The sequence below is a fragment of the Lottia gigantea genome, assembly GCF_000327385.1.
Source record: "Lottia gigantea unplaced genomic scaffold LOTGIsca_164, whole genome shotgun sequence".
Lineage (NCBI taxonomy): Eukaryota > Metazoa > Mollusca > Gastropoda > Lottiidae > Lottia > Lottia gigantea.
This window is the reverse complement of record NW_008708034.1, coordinates 84,693-105,158: the sequence shown is the minus strand read 5'-3', so window position 1 is coordinate 105,158 and position 20,466 is coordinate 84,693. Positions and strand designations below refer to the sequence as shown.

Sequence of the window (20,466 nt, the reverse complement as noted above, 5' to 3'; positions counted from 1 at the left end):
GGATTCGCATGAATATTGTCTAGATTTCACTACGATTTTCACAAAGCTATATATATTACAAATACTGCAGGAAAGTAAGGAATAGGTTACGAATCAGCATATGCCGAATGCATGTGCGAATTAGTTAGGAATTAAAATGAATTCTGACTGTTCTTGACAATCCTTGAGGTGTTTTCAGAAAATAGCTATAAAAAATGACCAGAACATGTGTATTATCTGCTCTGTAATGAGTTAAAAATAACTATTACTATTAATTGACTACGATTAAGTTACGATGTCTAAGAATGCATTACGAATTTGTGACGAATTAACTATACATTTTTTAATCGGGAGTTAGAGGCCCAAAATTTGAATACAGTCGCTCTTGCATTGTCTCCATCCTGTAGCATGGGAAGACTGATGTCATAGTTATTCGCTACCAACGGAAAAAATAAGTCTGGCCGCCGACTCATATAACCCTGATACAGCCTTTTACCAATCCCCACCACAACGCACACAAACCCACACCCCACACACACTCCACACCCACACCCACATCCACACACACAATCAATCACATGCTAATAGGCCTATGCTATATTGTAACAAGAGCATCGGGTTATTGTAATCTGCTGATATTAATGAACTCAAAATAAACTGACAATTATCATTTTCTATTGATCAGCAAGTAAATAATTATTGTTTCTTAATTTCAAGATGAATTATCTGACCCACTTATCGATTTCGATGGAACTTAAAAGTCAAGACGTTCCAGCCCTATTTTTGATACACAGTCATGAGAGCATATAGTTCGACATTAAAAAACATTGATTGTGTATTAACTCTAATTGTTTTTTCCTGTAAATACCTAAATAAATCAATTTAAATCACGATAGTTCATTTATGTCACAGAGAATAGTGAATTTCTGTGGTTCATTTAGGAAACGATGGCAACGAAATTCAATTCAAGTGCCTTAAAAGCCAAGATTCGGCATTTTCGGGGGACGATTTGAGTATTTAATTATGTAAATAGTCTTCAGAAGTACCAGAAATGCAGGGAAATCGCAAAACTTCCTCTAACTAGGAATTTTACTTTCTGTTTATGTATATTATGTCTTTTCTATATATCGTAGTTTCAAGAAAAGAGTAAGTCATTTAAACTTTCAATATTCTGGACGAAGGCTCAAATTGCGAGGGTGAGCTGTGAACACTATCACAGATTGGCTTAGCTAAACAATTTCCCGTTTCTAAAACTAAGATATGATTGGTTAAATGAATTGCTAATCTATCCCTTTAGATTATCCGCCCCCCCCCCCCCCCCCCCCTCCCCAACCTTCCTCAGACGTAAACCTGGTTCCGCCACTGGGTGTATGGTGTTTAGCTGCAGTGATGGAATTGGTCTATGGAGAATGGGCGGGAGAATGAGCAATTAATTTTTTTTATAGTCGCAAGACAGCGCCATGGCTTGGTGGAATGTATCAGGGCATGGTTTGTTTCCATGTATAGGGGAATTTAGTAGACCCATGAATGTAAAATTATATGCCAAATGTCAAAAGAGACAAGTTTGAACCTTCAAGGATTCTCTTGGGAAAATACGACCTATAAGAACTATAAAATATCTCATCTTCATAAAAATTCAATACGATTTTTACAAAATGATTTTATTTTCTTCTATGAAATTTAAATGATAAATATATAAGCAGATGACAAAATAAGCCAATACATATATACAACTTGAGCAAAAAGCAAATCATACAATTTATTTAGCAATATATTATTATGTTGAATTATAGCACTAAAATATATTTTTTAAGACATAACTAGTTATCCCCCCGCCACCCTTTTGGTAATAAATGGAGTCGTGTTTGATCCTATATCTGCGTTCCGATCGCAAAATGTATCCCGCCTATTGATGCTTTCTTATAACTTTCCTTATCTAGGTATGCATACTCGATAGGTGACAAGAAGTATAGTTTGAATTGAACGCAAAACGTATCTCGATACGGTCACTATTAACAAATGTATAACAAATCACAAAACTCGACACATTCTCGCGCAAACATTGACCAACACTCCACAATGCATCAATTTATCAAGCTATACAGATTTCACAATTTTTAAGATCGGTATTAAAATTAAAACAAGAGCTATATAACTTAATTTCAACCATATTTCTATATATATATAGAAGACTAATAGCTCATTTTAACAAACCATAGAGTAAATAAAAAACAATTGAAAACCAATAGATATTATAACATAGATTATAAGCATTATTTTTGGCACAAAGAAATAAATTGATGAATTAGTATATAATTACAAATTATGACAGTTATATATATACATAGACATGTATTTCATATTAGATATTTAATACATGTTTACTGTTTCATGAATACAAACACAATGTTTTTATATTGGGGTATACTTGGCTATATACAATTCTATATGTAATCGATATTATGTTATGCCCAAAATTGACCTTATCAGGACCAATAATGCACGCGACCCCGATACCTTATTCAATATACTATTGGCAGGGAAATTCAATGTCACTATCTAAGTCTTTGAATGGCACATGGCACATAATGTATAAAACAATGTTCATGAATGACCGAAAAAACTGTGCTGTATACATAATTAAAGGAATACTACACTTCTAAGCATGTTTCAAAATTACTTATTTTAATGAATTATTACTTAGTTTTATGGACTTATTGGATTATAGAGGGATTCTGTCATTTAGTTTTGACTGATAAACAAAAACTTATCTTGACTTATTTTGGCCATATCTAAAATTTTCAAATTTTATGGTCATCCAAAGTAAACCTTTAAGATTTGAATATATTCCGACAAGGACGATTTTCTGTCCTTTTTTGGGATAACATATCATTTTATGTCCTCGCCTTCGGCATTATCGACACATTCATTTATAAAATAGGCTGGTTGTAAAAATATGAATAAAGTAAATGAAAAATGAAATGTTCCAAGAAAGAGTTATGGAATTATCTACCCTTGTAAGATTTAATGAAACAGGCACATGCGCCTTGTTGCTTTTTCTTTGCCTACAAATTGTTACATTTCAAATAAGGTTTTATTTTACGATAACCTATCATAGCTATCACAAATTACGCCACACTTTGTATCTTTTTTTTTACTTTTCTTCAAATGTTTTGAGCATCATCAAACATAAGCAATATCCCACAGAACATTACCTAACGACGTCCTGTCTGATACATGTTCAAGACGACAATAACAAAATGAATTTGGTCCCTTAGAACTTTGATGATAATGATTTCAATGTTATAAACAATGCGTGGTTTAAATATCTTTTAACTTTTAGTATCTAAGTTGGAAGAGATTGGATTTCGGTGGATAAGAAATGACGTTTTTACATAATATCTACAAAGTTCATGTTCTCTTTAATTTGACCTTCCCAGCTCACATCATGATAGTTCTCCAGTGTTCTAAAAGTCATGCACACAAGAGAAAGACTAGAACACAATATAATTTATAATGTCATGGTCATTTCCATCATTAAACTACATTTCTAGTTGGCATGGAAACGTATCTGTCCTCTTCCTCACCTTTGTCCAAAGATTCATTCATTGCAATAGCGGCTTTGATAGTGTCGATATCTTCATAGAAGTTCTCCTCAACAGGCAGCGTGTTTTCGTAAGGGTTGGAATTCTGGTAAATGTCTCTTGGCAGACCACATGGCGTGGGTTTTGGAAGATCGTAAGAGTCAGACGAAACAGGGCGTACAGCAACGACGTCACCATAGGTCGGATTGTTTAAAGATAAAGATGGCGGCGTGTCATATTGAACTGGTGGCCCCACCTGGACGTCGTCTTTATATTCAACCACGCACGATTGTTCAAACCGATCTGCATCAATATCTTCCCGAGCTACCTCCCCGTAGTAAGGATTGATAAAACTGGCACTGGCGTGTTGTTGTTTCTTCTTTCGTCTGGAATTACAAATAAACACTGAACTTTAAACACTAGTACAAGAGAAAATGATTTTTTTTATATTGCTGGTATGTTTCTATCTATTTAACTTATTTCATCAAAGAAAATGTTTGAAGACCTGGGATCTATTAAGGTGAACAAAAACTTTCGTAATAGACAATAAATATTAAAATTATGTCAATATATTGGTGGCATAATGGCAGTTGTTTCCAACCTTTTTCAGCCTTCACACCCCTGGAGCAATCACTTAGACCTTCCACAAAAATTAGTTTCATCCACATTTCCAGCATGTGATGATGTGAGGTGCTCTCTCAATTCAAAATAAATTCTTCTCCTACACCAGTTGGTCACACCCTTGACACTCCAGGGGGTGAAAACACTCTAGGTTGGGAACCGGCGTTCTATAGTGATGTTATTATTCAACAGATGGTGTCAGAGACAGAGCTAATGCAAAAAGGGGTCGTTGGCTAGGGAAGGATCCACTGATTCACAGAAGCAAAATTATTAAACACATGACGTCTTCGTAAAGCATCAGATATTGACGTCAGTAACGCCAAAGACTGGTTTATCCTGATACCACATACACAGTCTTTACAGTGGCCAATCCGAATATCTGAATATAACAATCTTCAGCGATCAAAATTATGGAAGGAGATATGGCCTACCTTCTAATGAAACATACAGCACCAAAACAGATTCCAACCATTAAACCAAGCAGTAGACCCAGAGCTAGAGCAATAATTGTACCTGTAAGAAAGGAAAACGTTTTACGCTATGCTGTTCCGCAGGATACAAGGATCAATTTTGATCATATAAATACGCCTAAATTAGAAATGTAACCTCAATATTTCAAACCAGTTATCTTGAGGTGGATGGTGTTTCAGATATTACGTAAAAATGATGAGCATGGGTGCCATAACGTCGAAAGCAGAATAACCATTTTGGGATAAGTAAGCAACCCTTACACACTCGAAGTTGGCTCTCTTCAATTCCCTCATCTGCCTTGATCTTTGATCGTAATGGTTTTTGATTTTTGATTTATGATTAAGACTGAAATTGGGGTGTTGTTCCCTTGTTTAACGCTGAATTCTATAGAGATTTAAACAAGTAACTATTCCATTTTATTCTGCCTTCAGTTTCTTTGATAAAATCAATATGATCTGAACTGGAGGCGTTGAGATTGTAACGTCTACAATATTCAACAATCTCTCTTTTTTCTGTCGTTTTTCAAGTTTCAGGAAGAAATCCAATAATTAGTTTGAAAGGAAGGAAGTCTCCAGATAACCAAGTGTAAATACCACAGATTTCCAATGAAATGTTGATCAATTTTTGTTATTAATATTGTAATAGAGAGGATCACAAATCGACAAATTATAGCCCTTAGCAATAGCATGCTTTATTTTTTTTATCACCCACCATCACTTATGAAATGCTTATTGGAATAATGTATTTCCTAATGTGTAGCAAGAAAGATTTCAAAGTTATTAACCTTACTATTGGTTGATTGATTTGATTTTACGTACGAGTTTAGTTATTTTAAGATAATAAATAAAAGTACATGGCAATTGTTGACCGATTACAGAATCCAATCACAATATAAGTTGGTTAGAAAAATTCATCTAAAATGAAGGATACAGCCCAAAGGGCGAAAAAAACCTATTTGATATGGACGGTGAACAAATCTAGGTTATTCCTTTGTGCGAAACATTGATCTAACATCTTACCTATGCCGGTACCACGTTCTTGAGAATCTTCCAGATGCTGTTTCTGTTGGCCAGGATCTGAAAAATATGGAGATATTCTGAATTATGACGCTGAAAGAAAGCTTAGTGGTGTTATCTATCCAAATGCGCATGGTGTATGTGTTTGCAAGTTTTGTATGTGGTCTTCCGATATTGTCCCATACTGTAAATTTAATGGATATACACAAGATTTGAGTTTAAGCATGCTCAACAACAAAAACTATGATTACAGTGACCTACCATTGACGACTGAGTATTTTTGTCTATCTGATGTTGTAGTTATTTTAGCAGTTGTCGATGTTGTCTTGATGGTTGTTTTACCTCGAACTTTATTCAAAGATTTCCCTGCTTCCTTCTTCAGTAAATCTTCTTGTACAATTTTCATCTCCTCCGTACTGTTAGTACCAGACGTAGACGGAGTAGTTATCGTAGTTGTAGTTGTAGTTGTTGTAGGTGTTGTAGTGGTAATTGTTGTAGATGTCGTTGTTGTTGGTATCATGTCTGTAAGCAAAATATCAAATTTTAGTCATGTTTCAGTCCTTCTGTTTGACCACGAACCGTAAACTCATCCATGCAAGACTTGCCTCAGGTACTGAATCCTTTCTACTTTTGAGATACTTTCTTAATATATTTTGTGTATGTGATAACATCAATCTGCATCATTCAATATTTCAGCCAGGCGTCTGTGGGTATCGGGATTCTACAAAAAATTAAGCGAGTTTTCACTAGCTATTGCTAAAGCTTTTAGACATTGCTGACCACAGACATCTGACCGAAATTGGAATGATGAAAATAGAAGGCATCATGGCCCCGATATACATTTATAAAGCTTAAAGGGATACTACGTCTTAGAATGAACATAAAATTCAAAAATTTTAAACTTGGCCAATAAGAGCATATATTCATCAGTAGATATACCTGGTGTCATAAATAACATAACAGGATCCTTATATAATCCGATAAATCAAAAAAACTTAATAAAAATGCAATTAACTATTGAAAAACGCTTAATATCAAGATTAAGCGTTTTCAATAATTACATAGTTTTATGAATTTTCCAATTTTCTAGATTTTAAAGGGATTCTGTTGTAACTTTATGACACCAGGTAAGTTCACTGATGTATATATACTCATATTGCACCATTCTTGAGAAGTAAATTTTACGTTCATTCTAAGACGCAGTATCACTTTAAAGCTTTCCCCCTTGCTTTTCCACTTTTCAACTGTCACAGTTGGTGTCTGATTTATTGTATTGTATATGTGTATATTCGTAACCATCCTTACCAAATTGACAAATAAAACTGTAGAGATAAAAACTATTATCACAAGGTTTGTCATGCCATCTTCCACCATCAGAATATCTTAATATACCACAATCTTCTCGACATCTGAATATCTTACAACTTGGTTGATCGGAACCCCAGTAAGAATATCCAATACTCTCTCCTACAAAATATATTGGTTAGAATGTATATCATCAAAAGCAATGAATGCTATTACACGATATTTAAAAAAAAAACAATCAACCTTATAAGGTGCTTACTATTAGGTCCGCGCTTGGATATTGGTATTTCATACACTACACCCTTATATTTAGAAATGCTGCGACTTGGTTTTCTAGTGGTAACAATGATATCAGGTGTTCTAAAAGTTTGTAAACGCCCCGCCTTGCTACTGCCACCAATCACAAACTACAATGTAGAATGCAAGTTTTTGGATTTCCGTACAGATACGTTTTCAACCTTTTTCCTTCCGTGATCCTTGATCGATTGCATTACCTATACATCTTTACTATTCCGTGATTTCTCTTAGGTTTTTCCTACAATCGCATCATGTTGGAGAATATAACCTGACTGAATGGAATAACAAATGAAATTTTTTGAAATAACTGCCTGGACTGAAATAATAGTCCAAAATATTCATTCTAGGCTACAAAGCCCCTTATTACCCCCCAAAAATGTCAAAATTATCCCCAGGTTGAAAACCCTTGCGGTAACATATCAAAATTCTTAATCACCTGTTACCCATTTCCAATTCATTTCGGAAACAAGATCATTAGCTCCGATCCACGCTCCATTTCGCCTCCATCGTAAACTTCTTAGAGATGACATCAGAAAATTTTGCGTTTCAGCATTCTTGATAACGACAAGATGGCCACCATTTCTTCTGCAAATATTTTGTGCAGCGTGCCATTTGACTTGATAATGATTAAATTGGTAACAACGATCGTTGAATGTCTTTAAAAATTTGGATCGGGTCAAACCAGCTGGACATCTATCAAGATCACCTCCTGGAATGAAAAATTTATAACAGATAAAGATACAGATAAAAATAAATCAGGTCAAATATTGTCCACACAATGGTGACAAGTAGCTATTGTCTACCAAATTCATGAGACAGGTTTCGGGGTTAAATATTATGTTTGAGTGAGTATCATCGGGATGTAATGATTCAGCTAAACCAGGCGGCGCCAGAGTCCCAGTGGTCTTTCTATGCAACATCAGATGAAGGGGAAATGTAAGGGCCACACAATGTTCAGAGCAGGGTGGGGGGATTCTTTTTCAATCTGCCTCATCAGACTGTAAGTTCATCTGTTTTCACATTATTCTCTATGATAGAAACAAAGCTGCTATCTGTTTTTTTTTACAGATCTTTGAAACAGATAGAACACATAAAAATATGGCCCTGATATGACAACGTTTCTAAATCGGTTTACTCGTCTTAACAAGCCCAGAGAAGGAGACTTCATTTTAAATGAATAAAGGCGAGTTATTGTGATGTGTATTGTGTATAATGTGAGACATTTTTGTTAAGTGTATCATTTTGCAGGTTTATATTAAAACATGTTAAATTTAGACTACAGCATATGACCTGTTTCCGCTAAATATATTTATCTAGGATATGGACAATATATCTTCCTTGTTTCAAAATAAACTGGGAGTAAGTTTAGTATGAGATCATTTCATTTCCCGCTAATTTTACAATGGATTACTTTCATTTCCATAGTATTCAATAACCTTCCTTCAATAGGAAAACATGAAATATGAATTTTAAATAGATGCATAGAGCAGTAATTCAAGGAAAGAAGTAGCATTCAATTTCCTGCATAGCCCAAAACTATGGACAAACCAGTGGAGGAGCCCATTCCGTAAATTAAACTGAATACTTGTGGATCTCCTAAGGGGGGTAGTATCATGTGTTCTAGAAAGAGTGAAAATACTCTGCCAATAACAATAGTGTTTCTCTCGAAGAGTTTGCAAAACTCTCATAACTAAGTTAGAAATTCGGGCAACCTCAGATATCTCGCCCCCCCTTGGACGTAAACCTGGCTCCGCCACTGGGACAAACTCATCTTTAAAATTAACAATTTCCTGACCTTCAGCTATTTTGAATAAAATAAATTTATACATAAACATATGTTAAAGGAATACTACCTCTTAGAATAAAATTTAGTCTCTAACCTGGTCAAGAGTATATTTACCAGTTGAACTTACCAGGTGCCATGACTAAAGAATAGAATCCATATATAAGACGACATATCCATTAAACTCAGAAATCATTAATAAAAACGCTTCTATATAAGCATGTGACAAAAATACTTAGCTTACTGAACTATTAGTTATATGCACTTACTGGATTATAGAGGGATTTTTTTTGTATAGTTTTGACACCAGGTAAGTCCACTGATGAACAAAGACTTATATTAATAAAGTTTAAAAATTTCAATATTATGATCATCCTAATAGGTAGTATACCTTTAATATCAGCGCCAATACGTCCATTTCTATGACGTCCGCGTCAGATTTCTCCAAAATCGTTCTTGGTCAATGAAATTAAAGATTCCAAAGAAATTTTTTTTCACCAATTCTAAGAGAGAGGGAGAAGGTTAAATAAGTTGTGTAATTTAAACATCCTGTGAAATTACCATAATTATACTCAAATACATCCGTTTATATAGATAGGTAAATTAATATAATGTTACCATTTTCATTGACAAAGATAGGAAATAACACATTCTAATTATGCGATGTTTAAAGGGACAGATTCGCCATCAGTTTGACCACTCGTACTGTAGTTTCAGAAACCGGATTTTTTTTTTAGCTAAGCTAATGAGTAATAGTGTTCACAGCTCACCATCGAAATGTAAGCCTTCCAATCCATGCGTGTCCAGAATTATCAGCGTTAGAAAGTTAAAAAGACAAATTGCTATGTACGAAAAGTGTGATTTAATTCAATCCTAATATTATTGTAAAGGAGTAGTCCCATCACAGTTTTGATGCAAGTTGTATTGAGCTGTAAGTATCTCACCAAAAATCAAATTGAGGCATATATTATATTTAGAAAGGTGTCAAGGGCAATGAATATACATAATGACATTCAAATAGTGAAGATCTCGTCAATTTAAATTAAATGCTCAAAGTGATGCATTTAAAAGCCTTGAAAATCCTCTAAAATGCCAAAAATAAAACCCAACTGAAAATCTCAGAATATAAGTATATTAATATAAGTAATGGAACTACGTCCTATTAAATGTTTTATTTAAAAAAGGAACGATATTAATATGATTTATTAGGAGAAAAGTCGGTCAAATATTGATTCCACAGAGAAATTGAATGTCAAATAAAGCCCTGGTTATTCTGACATTCCTTTTTAACTGGTAAAATAATGGTTCTTTATTCAATTACTTTTAACGTCATTCTTCATTCGTTTCTACAGAATGTCTCATTATCTCAGCAGATTTGTCAGTCTAGTATATTTTTCTCCATGACCAACTTTGTTCCTTCGTGGTATACAGAAGGACGCTTATGACATCAGTAAGATTTTTGTTTTGTTTTACATAGCCTACATACTTCATTAATTTCTTTATCATGTTCCAAGAGCATCAGCACCTAATATTCGTGGAATACTAATAATACGACTCTGCACTTTCTCGATAAGATGTCAAGTGTTAGAAGGACAGAATCTCGAAGCGCTCTCTTTCATGTCCGTGTCATTTTAAAGTGTTTCTATTACGTCGCTCCTGACGTACTCCAGCAAACTGGTACCGATGTATCGATTGATACCTCAGCCTCAGGAGATTTTCTGCTGCGTAATTTCCTCTTTTCTTAACAAAACTAATGAGTTAGTCTATAAAAAAAAAGTCGCTAGATCCAGCCTCTGATAAGCTTTAATGATGTTATATAGGCACCTTGGCATACTGCATTTCCTGTTTTCTGATATAAAAATTCCACCAGACTACTATGTCAACCCGAAATTAACAACTTGAAGTGAATTTCTGAGACAGTAGTAAGAAGTATAATCAAACATCTTTTTACACTTAGAAAAAGAACTGAAATCATTTTAGCCCATTTGAATTTATCAAGCTTTAAAGATTTCAAATTTCCCCCCTGAAACATGATATTAAATTCTTCCCGAACCTGGTATCCCAATCACTATGATGAATTAAGGGTGTTATTTTAGGTATATTTCGAGTAATGGGTTGAGTGTATTTCAATACAGAACGAATATAGCCAACTTGACTTGGTTGATAACTTATCTCTGTAGCAAGCATGAAAGATGTAAAACTTTACATCGCAGTTTGTACGAAACAGTGCACAGCGCATGTATATAGCTTTGATAAATACAAAATGCATTAGCATGGACCCAAAATCTGGCTTCATTGAGTCTGATGCTCAGGGGCTAACAACAGAGCAGCCTAACAATAATACCACCTCTATTTGTTCATGCAGATGATAGTGCTTCATCATTATTCAAGGTAATTGTGACCGAATGCAGAATGAATAATATTTCAAAGTTTATTCCATGAACACGGTTTGAGAAGTCATTGAGAATTTGCCAATATTTTAAATCCTGAAATCGAGTAATATAATAATTGTGGTAAGATGACATTCCCGTGGTTTACAGACTGATATAGCTCTGGGAGGGTGTGATATTGTAATAGAAAGACGATTCTAGTAATAATACAGATAATACCACAGTTACAATTCGTAGTTTGTTTGAAACCAAACGTGATGAAATAAATATCTTTCTAGTAGCTGAGTACAAAAATAAACCACTCCAAAACACTCTAGACCTAAATTTTTACTTGAATTAGCCTTGAGCCCAGATTTCCATGTTACTTAGGAAATATACCGACACTTTGCTTGTGAATGTAGTACATGTAATTGGTTTCAAATGGAAATTACGCTTTGTGTTATTTGATTTTAAATGTAAAATTTCTGTTCAGTTATCTTAAAAACAATTTACTCCATTAACATGACAATGTGATAGTATTAAAGCATTAAATAAAGAGTGGGTTTGCTCAATAAATACTCTATGTAACCATTGCGCTCCTAAAAAAAGGTTTTAAATGTATGTATTTTTCAATTCCAAAAACGCTTTATAAAAATATTGCGGTTATTTTAATGTGATCTTATTGAATGAAGTAAATAGATCTTAGGTTTGGGGGTATTCGTGACCTCTATATTATATGAAATTCGATCGGCGGTCGGTAAACAAATATTGGGTTTTTAACATAATCTTATTTCATGACAAATCAAAAGAACAATTTGTAAAACAGAAGAATTTCCATTGTATTACCATTGGTATTAGTATATTATTTAGTATTGACCTTATTATGATTATCCTAGTAATTAGTATATTATATGAAATAATATAAATATCGAGATCTTTGATAGATTTCGTCCAATTCTCATATAGGAAAACCAGCAACCATTTTAAATCAACTGGCTTGCTCGATTAGATGGATTTTGCATCTATAATTGGTGTTGACAGAATATTTCTGGCTTGCCTGGGTTTTTCACGGTTGTGTTGAATTTGATTTAAGTTGTAGGTATATGTGAAAGACATTCTAGTTGAGACGTAAGCGTTGGCAGTTATTCTTTTATATTCTAAAAGCAGGCAGATTCAGACAATAAGGAGGCTGAAGATTTACTGCTAGGTTTATTTATATTCAGCGAGCACCTGTTCTACAGAAATGGGTCAATACATCAAGAGAACTAATGGTATTTAGACACTTGGAATCAAGATAACAGCTTCCTGCAATTGATTCTATGTGATACAAATATCACAACAAATTAAATTGTTGTGTGGGTGCCAACTATCAGCAAGTTTAAAATGACATATGAGTCGAATACATGTCAGAAGATAGTCCGAAAAAGAGAGACTTTTGAAAGCGCGTTTTATTTACGCAAAAGATTGACCCTTCCTACCAAAACATTTTGCTCAAACATCAACATTTTGTTAATCATAGTGCTCTTATTCTGACAATCCCATACCGATTATATCACGAATCCATTCTCTAATTCAGGGGTTTTTCAACCTTTTACTTTCTATTACCCCTTTTGGGGTAATTGATCGATTGCATTACTCCCTTTTCCCTATAAATCTTATTTAAAGATGGGTTTCCTTTTTTAGCGTCAAATTAAGCAAACTATTTGGTAAATTAACCCCTGTTTGAAAACCCCAGTTCTAATTAGTGAAGCAGTTAAGAAATTAAGAAAATAGAAAAAGAACAAAATAATCTTATTTGTAGTTGCTCTACTTCACTGACCTAAATAATTTGTTTTTCACTTGACCGAGTTGTTAACCTTCCAAATTCTATAGTTCAAATTTCAAATAATTTATGTTCCAATCTTAAATTATACTTAGAAACCAGTTAGAAATAATTACTATATTATTACCACGAAAACTGATTGTATAACAAACTGCATGTGACTAATAAGTTGACTTATGTAAGAGCAAATGAATATTTCCGTTATGTTAAATGACATTTGATAGTGGTATGATATTTTATTTGCTTTTCAACCCATGGCAGTGGTAAATCAAAAAAAAAAAACATTTAGAGAATAAGGTACAGATACGAGGGGTGTCAAAAAAGTTCTAGACTGATGTCACAACCAATTTACTAACTACAAACTACGAGTTTTCCCCTTCGAAGTAAGAGGGTCTTCGCGCTTTCCATGCAATCTATTCCACGCTTGCATGCACTCCCGAAGGAGTTTTCTGGGATTTTCCACTACACGCCCTTCACAATGTCGTCCACGTCTTCATAAAGAGTCCCCTTGATGATCCTAATGAGCTTGAGTTGGAGAAAAAGAAAAATAGCCAAGATGAGTGAGTAGGGAAGTTATCCCAGAACGGCAATGTTCTAATTCTCTAACCCTCCTCGAGCACTTAACGAAGCAAACGTAGCAGTATATCGCAGACATGCTGAAAACTTGTAGTTTGTAGTCAAAATGAACCTTTTGTTACATCTGGAACATTTTGGACATAATTCGTAGACGAGTTTACGATGCGGGATTATAATCCATATATCAAAACAAAACTTTCTGCAACCTTCCAAATAGCCATGCTTGCAAATTTCCATGCAGTTTCCAGATGGTAACGTAAATGAAATCATGTTTCTTTGACGTGAACGATTGGTTACTATAGTAAATATTTAAAATATTAGCCATTTTATTTTTAAAAACTACATGCTATTTTCTTATATTTTATAATGTACGAAATCTCAAGACAGCTGATTTTTTATTTTAACATGTGGTTTAGTTTCCTGTGTTGTTGCCATTTAAAATCTGTTTTTTATTTATTTACGTCATCTGATGACATTTTCCTTTCATACCTTCATGGTTTCCTTCAAACAGCAGAAAGAAGTCTGTTTTATGATTCCATAAGGAATTTCCTGGCAAATCTAATTTTGTCTGACATTAAGATTGAAGGTTATGCTAACACGAAATGCATTTGATTTTCAGACAGCTTTAACTATTACTGATAAATGAAGCAGAATGGCTAACGACATTCACTTCATATTCACGTTAAACGTAATCATATGGTGGAGAGAAACCGTCAGAAAATCCACACAATCCATAGAAACTACAACAATAATTTTCCTACTGAAATGAACTGACAAAAGATTGCTATGTCGGGTTCATGTGTGCTTTCCAAATGGCATAGGCAAAGGAGCTCAAATATTTCAAAGAATGCATTCGAAAATAAGTGGTTACCTAGCAACATAAGAACATTTCCCTCATATTATTATAAAAAAAATATATTTTCATATCAAACTTTCCAAAAAATTCACGAGCTATAACATTTAACATAATGTAAGTGTATCATTAAAGTCAAGGGCAATAACTCGAAAACCGTTTATCGAAAAATTCGAAACTTGACCAAGATCTCATCAACATAAATGATCACACCAAACTTCAATGAAATCAAATGAACTGTCTTTGTAGTTTTCATAGGCCAATTGTGGACGGGCGGACGATGGGCGACGGCAATATACGACCATGACTATAAAAACAATTTGTTATGTCATGAACTCCCTAATACACCAGTGTTTGACATGAATTTTGAATACCGGTGCCAGATAACATTTTCAAGTCACAATGCGTCTCATATACAATTATTCTAAGAACAGAACAAGAAACCACATCACTTCACTGAAGTTGCTTTAATATGGAAATCATTAACATTTGATATCAAAGCCATTTCAATTGGGCGTGTCTCAAAAGTTAAATTTCTTCTAAAATGAAAATAAAAGTTGAATTTAAACTTGTTGACATTTGAAATACCTCTATTAAATTATTTTACATGATTAGTTTTAACTTTCAATTGATGTTAATGTCAGACATGGTGAGCATAACACTGGACGAGTAGATAATTGGATGATAAGGTCGTGTTTGAATGAATGAATAAAATTATGAACGAATGAATCTGGTCTTCAGATAACCAGGTCCTGTATGGGTGAAATAAGTGAGCAAATGAATAAATGAATCTGGTTTTCAGATCACCAGGTCCTGCATGGGTGAAATGAATGAGTAAATGAATGAATGAATCTGGTCTTCAGATCACCAGGTCCTGTATGGGTGATACGAAGTGAGTAAATGAATGAATGAATCTGGTCTTCAGATCACCAGGTCCTGTATGGGTGATACGAATGAGTAAATGAATGAATGAATGAATCCGGTCTTCAGATCACCAGGTCCTGTATGGGTGAAATGAATGAGTAAATGAATGAATGAATCTGGTCTTCAGATCACCAGGTCGTGTATGAATGAATGAATGAATGAATGAATGAATGAATGAATGTGATCTTCATACTTCAGGTCACCAAGTCCTGCATGGGTGACATATTTACATGCATTACAATATTATAATTTACAGGTCCATCTGCTGCTATCTTTACGTCATATTACAATAAATATGCAGTTTTTAATAAGCCCACGTTCTAATTTATGAATATTGTAGATTGAAGATTAGACCTGTTTTGAATGATAAACAGTGTTTCATTGTAAATATTATACGGCCTACTCATAACAGGTAACAATATACCATGGCTTATTATGATACAAAAAACCTTGCACATATATCCCTATTGCATTCATTTAATATCAAGACCTTATCTCATCTATTGAAATCTTTAGTGTGATTGAATATGATTCATCGACTGAACCCTTATTGAGCTATTATCCCTAGACATTTAATTCCTTAAATATCAATCACTCTGTATTCATAACGTTTGAAAAGAGAACAAAAAATTTGAAAGTGTCGAAATTACAGTATGGCCAATGATAAGTCTATATGTGTATCACAAAATAGGGTACATAAGGGGTTAATTAAAATCATACCAATAAAGCAACAATCACAATCATTGCTTGATAAAGACGAAAGAATCATCGTCGAAACGTCGCAAGTTATTTATTAAAGTAATTGTTATCCATATAATTGTGTTCGTGTTAATCACATTAAAGGGACATTCGTCATATTCGGGGGTTGAGGTCTATACGTATGTAAATATGTAAATATGTAAATAGTCCTCAGAAGAACTAGAAATGAACAAAAATTGTATAACTCATTGTCCTTTTTTATGTATGGCAAGAGTCCCAAGAAAAGAATCGATCTTTCTAACTTTCAAACGCGGATAATTCTGGACACGGAAGACTAGAATTACTACGGTGAGAATGATGTGAACACTATTACTGATTAGCCTGGCTAAAATATTTCAGTTTGAGACTAAAGTACAATTGGGAACCCGAATTGGGAACGCGGATTGCGACTCTGTCCCTTTAATACAAACATGATAACACATGTGGTATCACTTATATAATTACACGAAAGAATATTGATACGGTATATACAAGAATTTTTACCATCATCAACACCAAAATGAGAAAATCAATCGGATGGGTCAGAAATGAGTTTTGTGATTAAGCAAAGTCCATAGTATGTATAGCTGGGGAAATCAAAGGACATCAAAATATTAAAACTAATATAATAACTAATTAAGTCGGCTAAGTCACAAATGAATACGAAAAAAAGGACGTTACAACATCCCCCTAAGAACGTCAATTGGTCTATCTATATATCAAAATGTAAAAATGCTATCAGTGGTTTTATCAGACGGTGTTGACAAGAAGAGCCGAAAGGTCAGAGAGATTAAATAATCTGGAGATAATCGCCTTGACCTAATCTGATAAACATTCGACGCTTTAAACAATAGGATATACAGACAATATTGTTCAAGTGCAATATCCAAATATACGTAACCTTATATCCTTATATGATTATATCAATACAACATAATTGAGAAATTATTCTCGAGTTAGAATTTAGATAATAGTATTTATGAGATATTAATAACAGAAAATGTTTTTTTAAAATATTTGATTAAAAATTTGTTTGAGGTTCATCTAATATACCCGTATGCATAAATCATGAATGGAGCCTTGTCAAATATGAAATTATTTTTTGCACAGAATTATGAATGAAGTATTATTTTCTTACTGCAGACGACAAGCGAAATTTGATGAACACGTTACATTCTTGAAGTTATCAAAGATTTTATCTGGAATCTGAGAATTTGAAACTTGAAATATGTGTTTCGTTATTTATACTTGACTGCTCTTCCCTGAAGAAGAGTGATTAGATGACTACTGATATATACGAGAATAAGAACGAGAGAATGAGATGGGAAATCTCTCTCAATATTCTGTTTGTCTTAGAATGTTAAAGGAAGGGGTCGATAAATCAGCGAGTGAATAGACATATGAGTAAAGATTGAATGAAGTAATGGATAAATTTCTCTGCCCTCGTATACTCATTAATAGAATGAATGAATTTCCGGAGTGCAAATGCAGATGTGCTAACCAGACTTGATTGTTCGCAAGGGCAAGTGATATATCCGGAGGGGTAGTTGAGTATGGTTTTTAATTGCAGTAATGGAATTGGTCGATCGTCAGAATTTTTTCAGGATAGCTACGGGCCTGGTACTGACATTAATAATCGAGTATACGAAAAATAAAGAATGATAGAGAGATAGAAAACTAAATGTGGATATAAAGAATAGATGAACGAATGAACCAGGTAATAGAGTGAAGGAATAAATAAATAAGTGAATGAAGGAGCTCCAAGGATCTGCTGATAACCGATGAATAGGCCTACTAAAAGTCCTGTATGTTCAGACCTGTATCAAATCGTGTTTTAAAAGTTTTCTTTTTTGTTTGATAATCTTAAATCTTCAAAAAGAAAACCAATCCTGTGACATAGCTGGTTTAGTTTGAGCTTGCTTTAGTGAAGAACGACGGAGTGGCGTGATATGGTGCATCGCTACACTTGACATGTCATCTCTAACTTTATCCAATGTCAATATTTACAAACATTACTCGAAAATATCGACCCAATTCCTTCATTCATAACAAACCAGCTTAAAAGTAAGCAGAAGAATTACTTACCTAATACTAAGGACACCAATAATATTGAATATACTCCTAAAACTGCTATAACATCCATTTTCACTTTGTATTTTTCCAAGTTTTTGTTAGTATTGCCCTGAATAAACTCCCTATTCAACTGGTGTATAACTGTGTTATTGCCCTGCATTCCATTAGGCCATCTATGTTCAACCTTCTTTCATTGGTTCATGTATAGTAATGATTATCAAGTCTTAAATAAATCCCATCTGTTGTGCCATAACCGTAAAGTAGTCGCGATCATCTGTATTTATTTATAAAGACGTAATTTCATTTGTAATGACAACCCTCGATTGTCATGACGGAAAAGAACGTATTCCTACACGTAGGAGTAGACTCTATCACAGGAATGACATTTAAAACTATGCGTTAGTTCATAACCACCACTACCGAATAAAAACGACATGGACACACGATAAAACGATCTATTCTTAATCGTAGGTAGTATATATTAGCAGCCAGTGAAATGACTGTCAATCACAGATCACGTCGTGGTCAAGTGTAGACTCACTCTATCAAGAATCAAGACACTCTTTTCCCACATTATATGTGTCATAAAGAATAATATGACGAAAACGATGCACCACAGAGGGACGTATAATGAGTAGTGGAGGGGTATTTCGTAAAATAAATTGTCCACGGATCTCATCAGTGGACTATGTCAATCAGGTCAAGCCTATGTTTGATCAAACTAAATTGATACATAAAAGATTTTTTTTTGCGGATCAACTGATCGGATCATAATTTGCAGGCAAGTTGAGGATATCGGACTACCACCGATAAAAGTTTCACCGCCTAGACGCCCATGGGGTAATTTTTTGGAAATCACTTAAACATTAATCATATAAATCGGGAGTATGTTGCTGACAAAGGATGGACGGAAGGAATGTGCTCGAGAATCAGCGCAAATAAGTACAAAAATTATGATAATTATAATTATAGTGTCTTGTTCCACTGGTTGGGGTGAAGACCTAAACTTTGACAGGCTGCCGTTCGAAAACTATCAGAGACGGAAAGTTGAAATTTGCACTGAAGGTACACACCCATCGTAGGTTGTTATGTTCCAAGTTTCAAGGTCTTACCATGCAAACTCTGCCCATTATGTGTTTTAGTAGATGTTAGAAAACTACTATGTGGGTTGTAGGAAAATAAACGACTGATTGTTGAGAAATATGTCTCCTAAGTGTTCTAAAGGTTTCAACTGAAAATATTGAGTCTGTAAATAGCCCGTCACGAAAACTAATTTAGGCTGCTTAATAAACAATTAGTACACACAAGTGTTTTATTGAATTTAGATTATTTAGAATAAGTGCTAGTTAGACAAAACTCACTCTTTCGGAACACTGTGGCTACCCTTCACAAATGAGAGAAAATAGCTTAAACAGGTGTAGTGTTTTTCAGAAAAATGATTTAAGTAGTAAATGATATGGAACTTGTATCAAGGGATAGATGTAGAGAACGTCTCGCACAGACATGTTGAGTCAATTGGAGTCAACCATAATGGTACAGTTATTATTATACGCCCACATGAAATTGGGGGCGTATATTGCCGTCACCCATGTCCGTCGGTCCGGCCGTCCGTCGGTCCGTCCACAATTGCTCGTAAACACTCTATAAGACACAATTCTTGAAGGATTTTGACAAAACTTGGTATGAGTGTTCGTAATCACCCAAGGATGAACCCTATTGTAAATCATAAGAATCGAAAAATATTTAGTATGAGTTATTGCCCTTGTTCTTGAAAATGCTTTCAAATTTAGCTCTTAAAAACTAAAATGTATGATTCTTGCTGGATTTTGACAAAACTTGGTTTTATTATTAAGTCCCGCGCCGAAGATTGAATATTTGCCTTTTAGAGTTTTCACGAGCTAAAAATTGAACACGTTTTCAAGAACAAGGGCAATAACTCATACTCAATATTATTCAGTCTTGCGCTAAAGAGTTCAAAAGAAGTGTATTACTGAAGGTTGAATATTTCATACTGGTGATTGTTACTGTACTGCTAAATATTTCTATTCAAAATCA

At 34.1% G+C, this 20,466-nt stretch overlaps 1 protein-coding gene across 1 annotated transcript; it reads right to left on the bottom strand.

Moving 5' to 3' along the window:
* Positions 1-3,516: 3,516 nt before the first annotated feature.
* On the bottom strand, positions 3,517-9,196 carry LOTGIDRAFT_238723 (hypothetical protein; the record flags this gene model as incomplete). Its single annotated transcript, XM_009051327.1, has 7 exons — positions 3,517-3,949; positions 4,616-4,697; positions 5,675-5,731; positions 5,933-6,193; positions 6,977-7,138; positions 7,710-7,982; positions 9,187-9,196. The coding sequence occupies 7 exons, from the start codon at positions 9,194-9,196 to the stop codon at positions 3,517-3,519; spliced, it is 1,278 nt and encodes a 425-aa protein (XP_009049575.1).
* Positions 9,197-20,466: the final 11,270 nt, after the last annotated feature.